This window comes from Electrophorus electricus, chromosome 8 (genome assembly GCF_013358815.1).
Source record: "Electrophorus electricus isolate fEleEle1 chromosome 8, fEleEle1.pri, whole genome shotgun sequence".
NCBI classification, from domain to species: domain Eukaryota; kingdom Metazoa; phylum Chordata; class Actinopteri; order Gymnotiformes; family Gymnotidae; genus Electrophorus; species Electrophorus electricus.
The window spans coordinates 19,509,483-19,523,012 of record NC_049542.1 but is presented as its reverse complement, the minus strand read 5'-3'; the positions used below and the strand labels follow the sequence as shown (position 1 = coordinate 19,523,012).

Sequence of the window (13,530 nt, the reverse complement as noted above, 5' to 3'; positions counted from 1 at the left end):
GTTCTGCCAAACAGCAATGGCCCACTTTGTTGCCCATTAGACAACAATACTAAAAACAATATACAGGGTTCAAGCAAGGAGGTGAACTGTAAAAACAATGAGCATTGAATCAAAAATCCCTTGCAGTTATATTTGTCAGGTTTACTGACATTATTAACAGGAGTTTGAACTGAAGTATGGATACTAGTTAAAGTGACAGTGGGGCTAGCAGCCAGAGTATCTTACAGTTGAATTAAATCTTTAGCTGCTGAGCACCATGTGCTCCTGCTGCTGAGTTAGCATGGCCACAGACTGAGAAAGCTTCTCAAGCACAGCTTGATAATGTCCCAACATTTGTCCTTGGTTACTTACCATGGTAACCAGTGCATCTGAATCTGCCATTTACACATCAACAAAGTATTCAAAGTATTTCTGAAAACAAATTAGGTGCTTGCAGATTAAAAACAATTGTTTTTTACTTGCATGTTTAGAACACTACAAGTTCAAAACCAGCTAGCGCCAGCTCCTGGGAACAGTCAAAACAGTCCACAGTAGCAAATAAAAGTCCAGGCTTATATATTATTAACAATGACAATAAATGAGAAACAGGTGAGAAAGCTCAGTAATCTAGTAAAATGGCAGGAGGAAGTATATGCCGATTGGGTAATACCAATGATGGGGGTGTAATGCGACTTCTTGATGACTCTTGGAAAATTGAATGTCTATCACAGTCCACAGACATAGGCTAGCAGGTGACAGGAACTGAGCAGAGGTAGTGTCATCAACCACAACGACATGCATCTATCATGTGTGACAACCACAATGACATGCATCTATCAATAGCATTTTAGAACCAATGGTAGTGAAGCAGGAAATATCAAATCTTTAAAAAACATTAAAAACAAGACCAATCAAGCTTAAAATCATGGGAGACAAATGGCCAGCTGGTGTGGTGGTTAATCCATTTGGGTGAACAGTTAACTTGTAGGACTCTTTCTCCTTTCACTACATGTCATTTATTTTTGTACAAGCCATTTATGAGGAAAAAAATCAGTAAATTGCTGTTCTTATTTGAATAAGGCAAATTGTAATCTCCTTTAGTATATTAAGATTAAAAGACTGTGTGCCAAGGATTATAAATGCTCTCACATCAGGCTGCCACGTAAAAAGCATGACCAGCCAATGCATGAATCAGTAGACCATATCATAGCCAGCACTTTAGTGAATGAGATGAAGAGGTGTGTCTCTTGTAACACTGTCCATAAACTTACACCATGATGCAACAAATATGGCATAATATATTAAATAGGTAGAATAAAGTCACAGTGTAAGAGCATCTTGTGAGGAAGCTAAAAAGGCCAATTTAACACCCAGTCTGTCCCAGATCTTCAGAACAATTTAGTCACTACTTACAAATATGCTTCATATCATCAGTTGTTTTAGTTTAATATAGAACCTTTATAACACCCAAGGTCACTTTACAAAGACTGTCACAAAAAGATGTAAAGTAAGGTTTAGAGAGAGGATGGTGAAGAACAATACAGTGTGAAGAAGAAAATTATCAGCTGATGCTGAAATATGAGAACAGACCCATAGAATTTAGATGACAATGGGCCCATGGGTACACGCATGCACACATATGCACATGCACACATGCACACATGCACTTATGCACACATGCACACATGCACACATGCACTCATACTAGCAGTACAGCAGAAGCTCATTCCTTTCTCTTAAGGAATCACTCTGGATGTAATTAAAGGACTGACAAGGACAAACTTTCTGCTTATTGCTCCATGCTGGCCCCCAGACAAAGATTAAGTGACATTTGTCCAATCGCTAATGACAACACCCTATCCCTTCTAAATCCTCTAATTTCTCTGCACTTCACACAGGTAAATGAATATAGTTTGATTGTGCCTGGGCATGAGAAGATCGTGTTCTGAATGTTTGGTGCATTTCTTCATTACTATAATGGTTCCTTAATAAATAATATAGCATTAACTGTTAATTTCTCTCTAGTTTTGACTGTATTCATATAATTTTGGGGAAAATGGTTTCTATTTATTTTCTATATGAAGAGAAAAAAAGAAATGTACAGAATACTCAGAGGAACACAAGACATAATGCTAAAGAAAGGTCAACCATTTTCTGCATACTAGAAATAGTCCATAATCAGGAACTCATTTAAATGTTCTCCTTGGAATATGGTAATCTGAGAAAAGGACAGACTATACATTTTTTAAAAGTCTCATTGAAAGTGCAGTGGTATGCAGTAAACAGTGGAGAGATGGTGTCTGTACCAGTGACATCAAATCAATAAGGAGAGAATCATGTAAACTACCATTTAAAGTAATTTAATATCCACAGTAAATGATTACTTGTCAGGAACCTTAAAAATTAGTACCAACAGAGAAAGAAAGACCTGAACCTTTCTTTATCAGTTTGTTTAAAACAATTTAAGACACAACTGTATGGTTAAAATGGGGAGCTCGTTTAGGTTCATTTTCTGAGTCTAGCAAGCAAGGCCACATTTAACCATTATCCATTTTTCCTATAGCATGTTGGAACATACAGGACTCAGAGTGCCTCCAGAGCTCACCAGAGCCCCACCCTTTCTTAGCAGAACCAATCCTTAAGCAATTGTTTGTTTTATGGTAATTACAGACAGATGGTCCAGTCCAGCACTTTTTGAAACAATCCTGCATCTAATTTGGATAATCACAGGAAAAGAGAAAAGAGAATTGGTGTGCCATCGTCAAATACCCATGTCCATGAGATGGCTCTTTGCTCAGATTCAGCCAAACCAACTGCTCATAAAACAGGGTTCAGAGTGACAAAGTGACACCATTGTAGCACACTGGATATATAAAAATTATTCATAGGGATATAATTGTATTTAATGCCATTTAATGCCAGAATAATAACATCTGTTTAAAAAAATATAAATAAATGATAAAGTTAGATGAAATTGAAGGTACAACTGCAAACAACTGCAATTTCATCAAGATATTTAAAGGTTTTAACCGTAAATAAACAATACTTTAAAATGTTTAATCTTAAAATAGTTTATACATAAAATTGAATAATGTTAGACTATGTTTATTCTTATATATATATATATATATATACTATCTTCATAAGTATAAATGTATAGCTAAAACATAATTATATTCTAATGTTTATACTTAAAATATAAATGTCTATGTTTCATTTTTCCCTTGAATGAATGATACCATAATTCACCATTGGCTTTGTTGTGCAGAGGCAGCAGGTGCTTCACACAGCCACCTAAAAACCCAGGCCCCCTTCACACTGCCTATACCACCTGCCTGTAGAGATAACATGAAACATTTCTGTGTTGAATATCTTGCTTAGCATCCTACAGTTCTGTACACAAGAGTTTTCCATGGCATGGCAGCTAGGTCAGAGAAGTACAAGCATTAGTCTCCTGTCTCAAGGCCATGGCAATGATTAATTGAAAGGTCACCAGTTAGCACCCCACTCTATATTCCATTGATGAACATTTAGCCTAAGATAGTAGTAAAAATCTGCAAAGCTAGGGACATTAAGCTAAGTAAGGAAATAATATACAATTAGGCCTAATTGTTAGCAATTATGTTTTCTGCATTTTCTTTCTTTTTTCAACAGTGAGCCAATTTTCCTACTACAGAAAAGAGGATTGTTAATTTATACTACAATATATCAGTGGATTTAAATAATCCTTTCTAGATCTATATAAACATCTTCACATATTCGCCTCTCTGAAAATATCATGTCATTATGTATCATTATATACAGTGCATACAGAATGTTTTCAGACCCTTGTATGTTTCAGACAATTTTTTTTTCTTGTCAATACATACAATATTCCACACAGATGAAAAAAAAATGGAAAGTAAGTTTATTAAAAATTAAAGTATTGTATTTACATAAGTATTTAGACTATTAAATTAGTACTTAAAACACCTTTGGTAGCAGTGGCAGCCTCAAGTCTTTGTGGGCAGGTCCCACAAATTTGGCACACCTGTTTTACATTTCTCCCATTCTTTTTGGCAGAATAATTCAAGCTCAACCAGGTTGGATGGGGAAGCACTGGTGCATAGCCATTTTTAGATCTTTATAGCATACTCCAGGACTTTCGCAGAGTTTTCCCAAAGTCACTCCTGTGATGATGGTGTGCTTGGGGTCATTGTCTTGGTGAAATGAATTCTTTTGTCACAGCCTGAGATCCTGGGCACTCTGGAAAGGGTTTCACCTAGAATTACTATATATTTTTACTCTGCATTAATCTTTTCCTCTATCCTGACTAGTCTCCCTGTCCCTGTCACAAAAAAAACATCCCATCAGCATGATGCTACCACCACTGCTCAGTGTCTGGTTTCTTCTATACATGCCATTAGAAACTGTAACCAGATAGAAATAAATTATCTTTATTTCATTAGACCAGAGGATCTTGCTTCAGTTGCCTTTAGAAAAACCCAGGAGGGCTCTAATGTGTCTTTTATCTGGCCACTCTTACCATAAAGGCCCAATTGGTAGAGTGTTGAATTGACGGTGGTCCTTCTGTAAGCTCCACGTAGCTACACATCAGATCTCTCATTCTTATGCATAGTGACCATAGGGTTCTTGGTGACCTGTCTGACCAAGACCCTTTGTCCCAAATTACTCTGAGGGGTCAGATCTAGGAAAACTGTTGGTTGTTCCAAACTTCTTCCAATTCAGAACAACAGAGACTGTGCTATAGGGCAATTTCAATCCTGCAGAAATGTTCTTATATCCTTCCCTTTGTGCCATGACACAATCTTGTCTTTCAGGTCTACAAACAGCTGTCTCAACCTCATGGCTTGGTTTTGTCTTTGGCATACACCATCGATGGTGAGACCTTATAAAGACAGGTATGTGTTTCCTAATTATAGTTATGAATCATATATAGTTAACTATACTTAATCAATTCAGTTATGCACAGATGGTTTCCAAGTTGTAGAAACTTTTCAAGGACCACTGATAGATGTAAGATGCACCAGAGCTCAATTGTGAGAGTTATAACAAAGGGGCTGACTACTTAAGTAAATGTAATATTTCAGCCTTTTCTTTTTAATAAACTTACAAAACGTTTCAAACACCTGTTTGAAATATTGTATATATTATGGAATATTGTATATAGACTGATAGACTGATGAGAAACAAAATGCATGAAACATAGTAAAACATGGAAAACTTGAAAGTCTCATACATTTCTGTATGCAATGTATATCAGGTCAGTTCCTGTAACACCAATGTTTGTCATCTTATTGAAATGTCCATTGCTTCCTGCTGCTTTTCTCCAGGCATCAGTGACAAGGGGCATGTTTAACTTAATGACCTCATAAAGGCCAAGAAAACAGCTGTATAAGTGTAACTATGCCTTACAGAATGAGCACAAAAACACAAGAAGCCAGTTCCAGTATAAAGAGGAATATAAAGCAGGGGTTTGGTCATGAATCCTGTAATAACTCCATAAACACTCCTAAATTCTATTGGAGTATGACACAGGCCACAGGTTGTGAATCTGCACTAAGTTGCTACGATAATGTAGTTACCTGGCTTAACATAAATATTACATTAAATGATCAGAAAACATTAAAAATGATTCCACAATAAGGTTTTTTTGTAAATACATTTTGTCTCCCAGCAAAGCCTATGCATGTCCTATAATTTTAGGATACATTACAACTTAAGTTTACAAAGTATTTTGACACTACCTTTCACTGTGACAGAACGATATGATGCTTTTCTTAGGGCTCTTGCTTTTCTGAAAACAAAAATAGTAAATATATGGTACAGACGATTACAAGAGATGTTATTCTCAATGTGTAAACCTGGCAGGATGGACTTCAATTATAATTATAATTGTATATATTGTAGAATTCTAATTATAAGGTTACATTATAAGGCACAAGAAATCTTTATTCATTCCATTCAAAGACTAAAATGTTGTATTGGAATTAAGTAGGTCAATGGCCAAAGCCAAGATCAAAGATTATGCCTAGAGAAGGAAATGAGAATTCTCTAAAAGTTTTCTATGGTCCTAATCTACATTGTTTTAGAAGCAATCAAGTCACGGGAGAAGAAGTGAAAATAAGACTACCCTCTCTCAGATGCTAAAACCATTTCATGCTTCATTGATATTTGTATCGTGGTCCGCAATATTACTGATTTGTGAATCATAGTTACAGAGGACTATTCAGCTCCACTACAAAACAGCTGATCCAGAGTGCATACATCCAGAAGATGAGAAAGACCTTTTTTCTCCACTTGAGTGGGCATACAAGCTGTTGAATAACTGTGACAGGTGTAACGTGTAGGTCACATTCTCCCATGTACTTGAAGGAGGCTAATAAAGGAACACCCCCGCCCCCCACTCACTCTCTCTCTCTCTCTCTCTCTCTCTCTCTCTCTTTTTTCTTCCTTTTTCACCTCACTGCACCTGTAGCTCTCATTCTCAGTGGGGTCTTTCGCCTGAGGCAAATCACCACATTTTAAAGGCAAGATAAATCCTTCTACAGCTACAGTGATGGATTTAAATTCTAAATAGAAATTATGTAATGTGTGCTAATATGCATCCTGAAACAAACAAACAAACCTAAAAACAAACAAAATGTTCTGTTATAATGCTTAGGGATAGCCTAAGACATCACAGTGTAGTCTTAGTTTTTAAACTGAATAATTTGTCAGTTATATGACACCTGTTCAAACATTCAATATAAATCTCTGAATACATTTCTAGCTGAGTGATTTTCATATAGTGTGAATAATACAGAAAAAAATTTGTTTGAAATAAGATTATTTCTTTTGCCACCAAGCGGCATCCCTCTGTGCTTATTGACAAGCTTTAGTGTCATTCACTGCGCCTCCATTTCTTGCAAGTGTTGGTCTGGTGTGGCTGCACCCATGTCCAGCCGAGCAGATGGGCTCCACTGAGACAGGATGAAGAGATAAAGGGCCACTTCCCTGACCCTGATTATTTACATCTGCCATATGAAATCCCATCACTTTGTTGTTGTTGATGTTGCTGGTGGTGGTGATGGTGGTATGTAAGTTTAAGAAGGAATGACAAAAACATCTAACCTTTTTAATCACGCAATCTCAAAATTACACATTTTTAACAATTTGTATACAATGTTATGGATGGTTAAGGCTAGGGCTAGTATTGGAATTCATAAATATGTAATCTAACAACATCGCTCTCGATGCTAATTGTTAAACCTTTTTGGTGAGATCACAGTAAAATAATTCATTTCTGTTTTTACAGAAAACAAGATTATACCTATGGTTACCTGCAATGGTAATCTGAGGCACTATTGCTCAATGTCTCTCTTTATGTGCTTATTTTAATGTGTTTCTCTTCACTGCTCTTAAGAAGCTTGATGCTATATACTTAATTTTTGAATGTATTCCTGTGAGAAGGTTAGTTTTCAAAGTTCTCAAAAATGCTATATGATGCTGGTGAAGAAGATGCATGAGTACTGCAGAAGGCTGGAGCAGTCTTCGCCATCCCTTATGGTGACCTACATGTGATAAATGCATTGCCGTCACTTCAGATCTCTTTTGTCTCTCAAGTTTGTTGACTGAGAGATGTGGAGTGCTGATGTTCCAGGGTGCCCTCATGCCTGTGTTTCCTTCTGGCTCTATCCTTTTAGCTGTGCTGCCATAGCTAGATCTGCCAGTCCATCTTTGCACATTATAGTTCCCTAATTTACACATCCTCTTACCTCATACCTGGACATGCTTAATAATCTAGTCTCTGTTTCTGCCGAGGTACACCTACCCCTGATGTCATGATGTCATGATGTTACCCCTGATGTCATGATGTTATATGATGTTACGCCCTTGATGGATGTTCTCTTGCATGATGGGTTTCAGACACGTGCACACCATCGGGACAAAACTATGACCTCTAGAAAACCGGACTAGACATTAATTGCTTTTTTTTTTTTTCAATTTAATTGATTATTTTTTCATTTTATTTTATTTTTCTCTAGACCCTTGGCTTGCTCACTGGGGGCTTGGAGTTGAACATTTGTAAAGCTGCTCTGACAACATCTGTTGTAAAAAGCGATATATAAATAATTTTGATTTTATTTGATTTAACTTACATGTGAGATATGATAGAGCAGTTAACTATAGTTTTTATGACAGCTTTCCCCTGTTCAACTTGAAAACTGCAAAAATAACTTTCAAAAGATACAACTGATGGTGAGCTCTCTTGCTGTCTTGTAGTGTTACATAATGTATCCTGCTGGAGTTAAAATGATCCATCAAGTTTTGACACATCCACCTGATGACGATTTGTGAGAGACTGGGAAAGAAAATTATTACAGTGACTGTATAAGAATACAAAGACATTATCTGCAAATCCCAGGCAGAATAATTGACTCAAGCAATCTTTGTAATAGTCTGCAATCTGGTTTATGTAACGGTCTAATAAAAACGTATTCAGATATAAAGCTGTCTATTTTTGTGGTGTATTTCGTATTAGCTACTTCAATGGGATAATTTATTAGACACCTTTAATGCCAATGTATTTGTGATCATGACAAAGATTATTAAATTTGAATATTGTAGCTCCAAATTAGTCGGTTACTCTGAGCCAACTTTGGCGTCTTCTTTAGCGCCTATATGATTTGCACTTGGCTTTGTGTCGATTAGTAAAACCTCTGGCAAATATGTTTTTCTAATAATTCTTTCTTCTACATAAATAAGCCCATAGTGACACATTCCCAATCAGGTTCTCACTCCCCACGATATCACACACGACATCTTGAAAGTTTAAATGAGTCGTTTATAAAGCAAACATTCTTTCACGCATACGCTATAAAACGGCTTATTTGGAGTCAGGGTACTAAATTCAGTAAATCATCTAATAAAATGAACATCAAGTAAATAATGATATTAGATTATTATATACTCCTAAACGCAGCCCAAGGTACCAGGAAAGTCGGGGGTAGACTGTCAAAATGTAGCCCTAAATGTTGACGCGAATGCTTACTAATCTGTGACGGATGATGAAATGCACAGACAGGCCTACAGGCAAATGACAGATGAATGTATCGACGAACGAAACCATGGTAATCACCATAGGTTTCGTGAGCATAATTTGGGCAACTCGCTGCGTATTTGTGCCGTAAAATTGATAGCAATAAATCAAATTCTTGTATCCTTGAAAGTGCCTAGGTCAGACGCAGAAAAAATAACAAATTACTGCCATCTTCAGGTGTAAAGAAAACCAACCACCTTCATGTGTAAGAACCAAGCTCCTTTCTTTTGTTTAATACAATCCGATTGTGACCAAAGTGACGGTTATAGTGGCCCTCGCTTAATGAAAATGATAATTGTGTTTTATCTGGCAGTTGGGCTCATGAACGGAAAATAAGTGTTAGGTTTCATAGCTCAGATGCTAGTTTCTGTCGCATGCTATAGAAATTGATGATAAAATTATTGCCTCTAAATATATAAAATGTCATATTCGACATTCCGAACAACTGTGTTTCTTTAATATGGATATTCCCAAATCTGTGATTTATTACTGTGAACAATCGTAATTACCAATTTTCTGTAGAAAATTCCTTAGCAATGTACGTGTCTATAATCAGGTGGTCACGTATTTGAATCATGTCACGAATACGTGTGAGGCCCATTATTTCAGTACAACACCTGTGCAGTTTATTGTAAATCCAAGGGGTTGGGGAATAGGCTGTATCTAAATTATCTGTAGATTTACAGTCTTCGTGTCCTATACGGCTTTCTTTCAAGTCACTAAAATATACCTACAAGTTGTCCAACACTGCTTAGACGTATACCAGCCATGCTAAAATCCTGTTTTGTACATGAGGTCCTGATGGAAACGCACTGCTGGCGGGCTACCCCGCATCATGCATACGGTTATCGTGCTGGAGGCTGACAGACTCGCATAGCCTGCGCCCACACCGAAGGCACGCTAGCGGTGGAAGATATAGCAAACGAAAGATTTACCTCAGTGTCGTAGATTTTTGTGATGAGGGAGAACGAGTACTGCTTAGACTCGCGTATGTGCTGAATGGCCAGCTGAACTGCGGGCTCGATGCCTTGACTGATGCTGCTCATGAGAGCTGACTCGTTCATCGGCATCAGTACCATGATTGGCACATCCTTCGAGTACCAAGTAGTGTCCAGACCGTGCCTCGTGTAGTCGTTGCAGACCTTCGCCGCTGTAGGTTGAAATCCCAAAACGGAAAGAAGCAGGCATCCCGACAGAAAGATCATCTCCCATCTGCAGTCCCTGCGGGACGGAGCCATGCTACCACGCATGAGGAAAAGCTGAGATCCACCTTCTCACTGCCTTTGCATTGCGGTTTTAGGGATTGTCAGGGTTTACCGGGTCGACAATACATTAAATGATTTTGATCAGATGTTTTTCTGGGCAAAGTCGGGGTTTCCACTTCGAATAGAGCGCGAGGAGCAGAACGGTGTGCAAGTGCAGTAATTCGTGCGGAGCTCAACACAGGAGTTCTCAGCTGAGATGCGTAAAAGCAGGAGGACGCTCAATCGCTTACAGGGTAAAACGGCGCAGGTTCCCCTCCGTATACCAGGGGAGTCCTCCTCACTGTCTTGCTCGTTCCCTTTTTATGTCTTCAGATTTGGCTGAGTAAGTGTATCACAATCCCTCGTCGCTGTGTTGCAGGCAACGACCGTGAAAAATGCGCCAAGATGTTAAGATGTACGATTTAAGTCAGCCACTCGTGCGAACGGTTGTTATGGATACAAATTCAACATCTGAGTATATTCCAGATAGTTGACTGGGACTGGCATCCCTGCCAGCAAGCTGTATTTTGGGATCAGGAATTTGGGAGATCTCCGAAAAACAAGTCTACTTCAAGTAATGTTACGTCTAAAAGCAATCCGTGTAAGAATATCCGTGCGGCGAATGCTGTGTCCCAGCTTGCGGATGCAGCTCCGGCGGATGCGACTGTCTAAGTGCCTCTGAAAAGGGTTTCACTTATTTAGCGCTCAGGGGGCGAGCGCGCGTGACAGAGAGCCGTGCAAGCGTGCAAGAGAGAAATCTTTAGAGGCAGCGGGATGGTGTTTGCCTCTAAACTAGCGTGACGTGCTTTTGGGCTTAGTTACTGGTATTGTTCCTGCAATGTAGATCTTGTATAAATTCGTTTTTTTTCCTATATATTTCCTACATCTTGTCCCGATAAATGTAAACAGATTATTGGGCGCTAATTTAATGCTAGGAATAGCATGAAGTATGTTACTTTTCAGATTATGTGATTTTGAAACTCCAGCTATTCGACACATATTCTAACCGCTGTATAAGTTATATAAATGCATCTGCGACCATCTACTGGAATTAAATTAAATAGATAGTGCCACCTAGCAATACCACCTAATGATGTCGTTCAGCGTTCTGCTTACATTTACATATAAATGTACTCCATCTGCGACTGAAGCCATTGTGCTATCGAAACTATCACTTCGCCTTCCATTGTTTTAATGCTTTTCAACAAAAGCCCACATATAAAGTATAAGAGATGAACTTGCATGGCATTCTGGTTGTTTAAAAATGTCACGGTAAGGACGTACACTACATGTGTCGCTTCCACTATAATCCTGCGACGGAGACAGAAGCAGTGACCGAACTTCGATGTCGCTGTCCAGGGTCCTGACTAGGTGATTTCTCTCTTTTGTGGTATTGTTTCTTTTAAGTGAATAGAAGATAGGCCGTTTTATCCATCGTATAGCATCGCTGTATGAACACTTGCAATACAATGGTAATACAATATTTTACATTTCTATGTCTTTCACTGTATTTTATGCTTAGTATAACTGAGCAGATGCGACCTGATAGTGGTGTTCTCTTTTGGTACGGGAGGCAAACATATTATCTTGCCCTAACTGCGGGTGTTTACTAATGAAAAATGCTCATCGACTGATTAAATTGTTTGATCTCATAAACCGTTTAAGAAACCGAATTTAATAGCTTTTAAAGAGTTCTCAAGTGCATACTAGACAGTTATTTTATCAATGTTCAGTGGACTGGAGCAAAAAAACATAAGCAACAATTACTCTGCATTGCAGAAACTGCTTTTTCTCTGTGTGTAATGTAACAACGAATAATGTACATTGCAGAATTTGCAATCTCTCCTCTCTCTCTCTCTCTCTCTCTCTCTCTCTCTCTCTGTGTATGTGTGTGTATGTGTGTGTGTTTGTGTGTGTAATGCTGTACTGTGTAGATTAACAGGCTACAATGCCTTAAATATTTGATATTCTATTTTTGCTAAAACCTATAAATTAAACTTGAACATGAAATGCTTTATGAAAGAGATTTTAGTTAAAAGTTAAAATCCTCTTAAGGACTCCAATGTCCTTCACAATTTGAATTACTATTTTAGTTAATAAGTGTAGAATCATAATTTATTTACTGTCTATAAACTATGTTCTTGTGAAAAGTGCAGAACTACAGCAATGAGCAAAGACTGACCTATCTTCTTGCTTATGGTACACTTTCAGCAACACACACACACACCCCTACACCTACACCTACAGGGTTGTCTGGCATGTCTTTTCTTAATAGAGATTAATACGACAACCTTCAGTGCGGCTCTGACGATGCAGGATACAGTCTGAATTTCAAAACTCAGCGAATGAAAAATAAAACCCTAAAATGACTTTTCATGTTGTTTCTTTCTAACTGTTTACTATGTGAGCATGTAATAAAAGGGTAGCATAGCCTGTGTAGATGTAAATATCATTAAATCCTATGGAAATCCATTTTTATTCGGGCATGAGCTTTATTACATGTAATTTGTAAATATAGAGTCAGTGTAGCCCTCTGGAGATGCAGTTTTTGCTGTAATTAGTTCTTACTATATAGCATTATATATTCTGATTTAAATACTACAGTGTTACAACATGCTTTTTAAATCATGGGTGTTGTGTTTGGCTTTTTTTCTAGGTTACTAAGGTTACTAGGTTACTAAACACTCTTTGCCATTTATAAGAGAATCCTAACAATTCTTAGTGGTCTGACACACTAACACCACAATGATATTTAAGTTGTTATGGAGTCACACTAAGAGTTATGCCAGTGGCACAGTGATAAATTGCTTGCAATTGCAAGGTCATGGGTTTAAACCCTGTGAGGATACATTAAAGGACTAAGTTTAAAAAACAGGTTCTAATAACTTTGGCTGTATTTACAGCCCTTTTGCATAGGCCATGCTTCAAGTTGTAATGAAATATTACATTACATTAAAGTTTTTACATTAGGATTTAAGGAATGCTTTAGTCACATGTTTTTCTGGGTGTTCTTCAAAGAGCATCCATGAAAGGTAGAACATGTCTTGACATAAATGTCTCAAACCACCAAACAATAAATGCCACATGTTTACAGTAGTGTCCTCACTTGGGAGAGTCAGAAAATTCATTTCTACCATTTTAACTATATGATTGTCTGTGATTAAAACCATTTGTTTCCCCAAAGAAAGCAGCAGATAACTAGTAAGGCTGAGCAAGAGCGAATTG

General features: G+C 37.7%; 1 protein-coding gene across 2 annotated transcripts in view; it reads right to left on the bottom strand.

Moving 5' to 3' along the window:
• gabbr2 (gamma-aminobutyric acid (GABA) B receptor, 2) overlaps positions 1-10,964 on the bottom strand; it is a 144,290-nt gene extending 133,326 nt beyond the window's left edge. For both annotated transcript variants that reach the window (XM_035528864.1, XM_035528865.1), the window contains exon 1: positions 9,997-10,964. In XM_035528864.1, the coding sequence (XP_035384757.1) occupies positions 9,997-10,311 (315 nt within the window). In that variant the 5' untranslated portion in view covers positions 10,312-10,964. The remainder of the gene's footprint in view (positions 1-9,996) is intronic.
• Between the last annotated feature and the right edge of the window lie 2,566 nt (positions 10,965-13,530).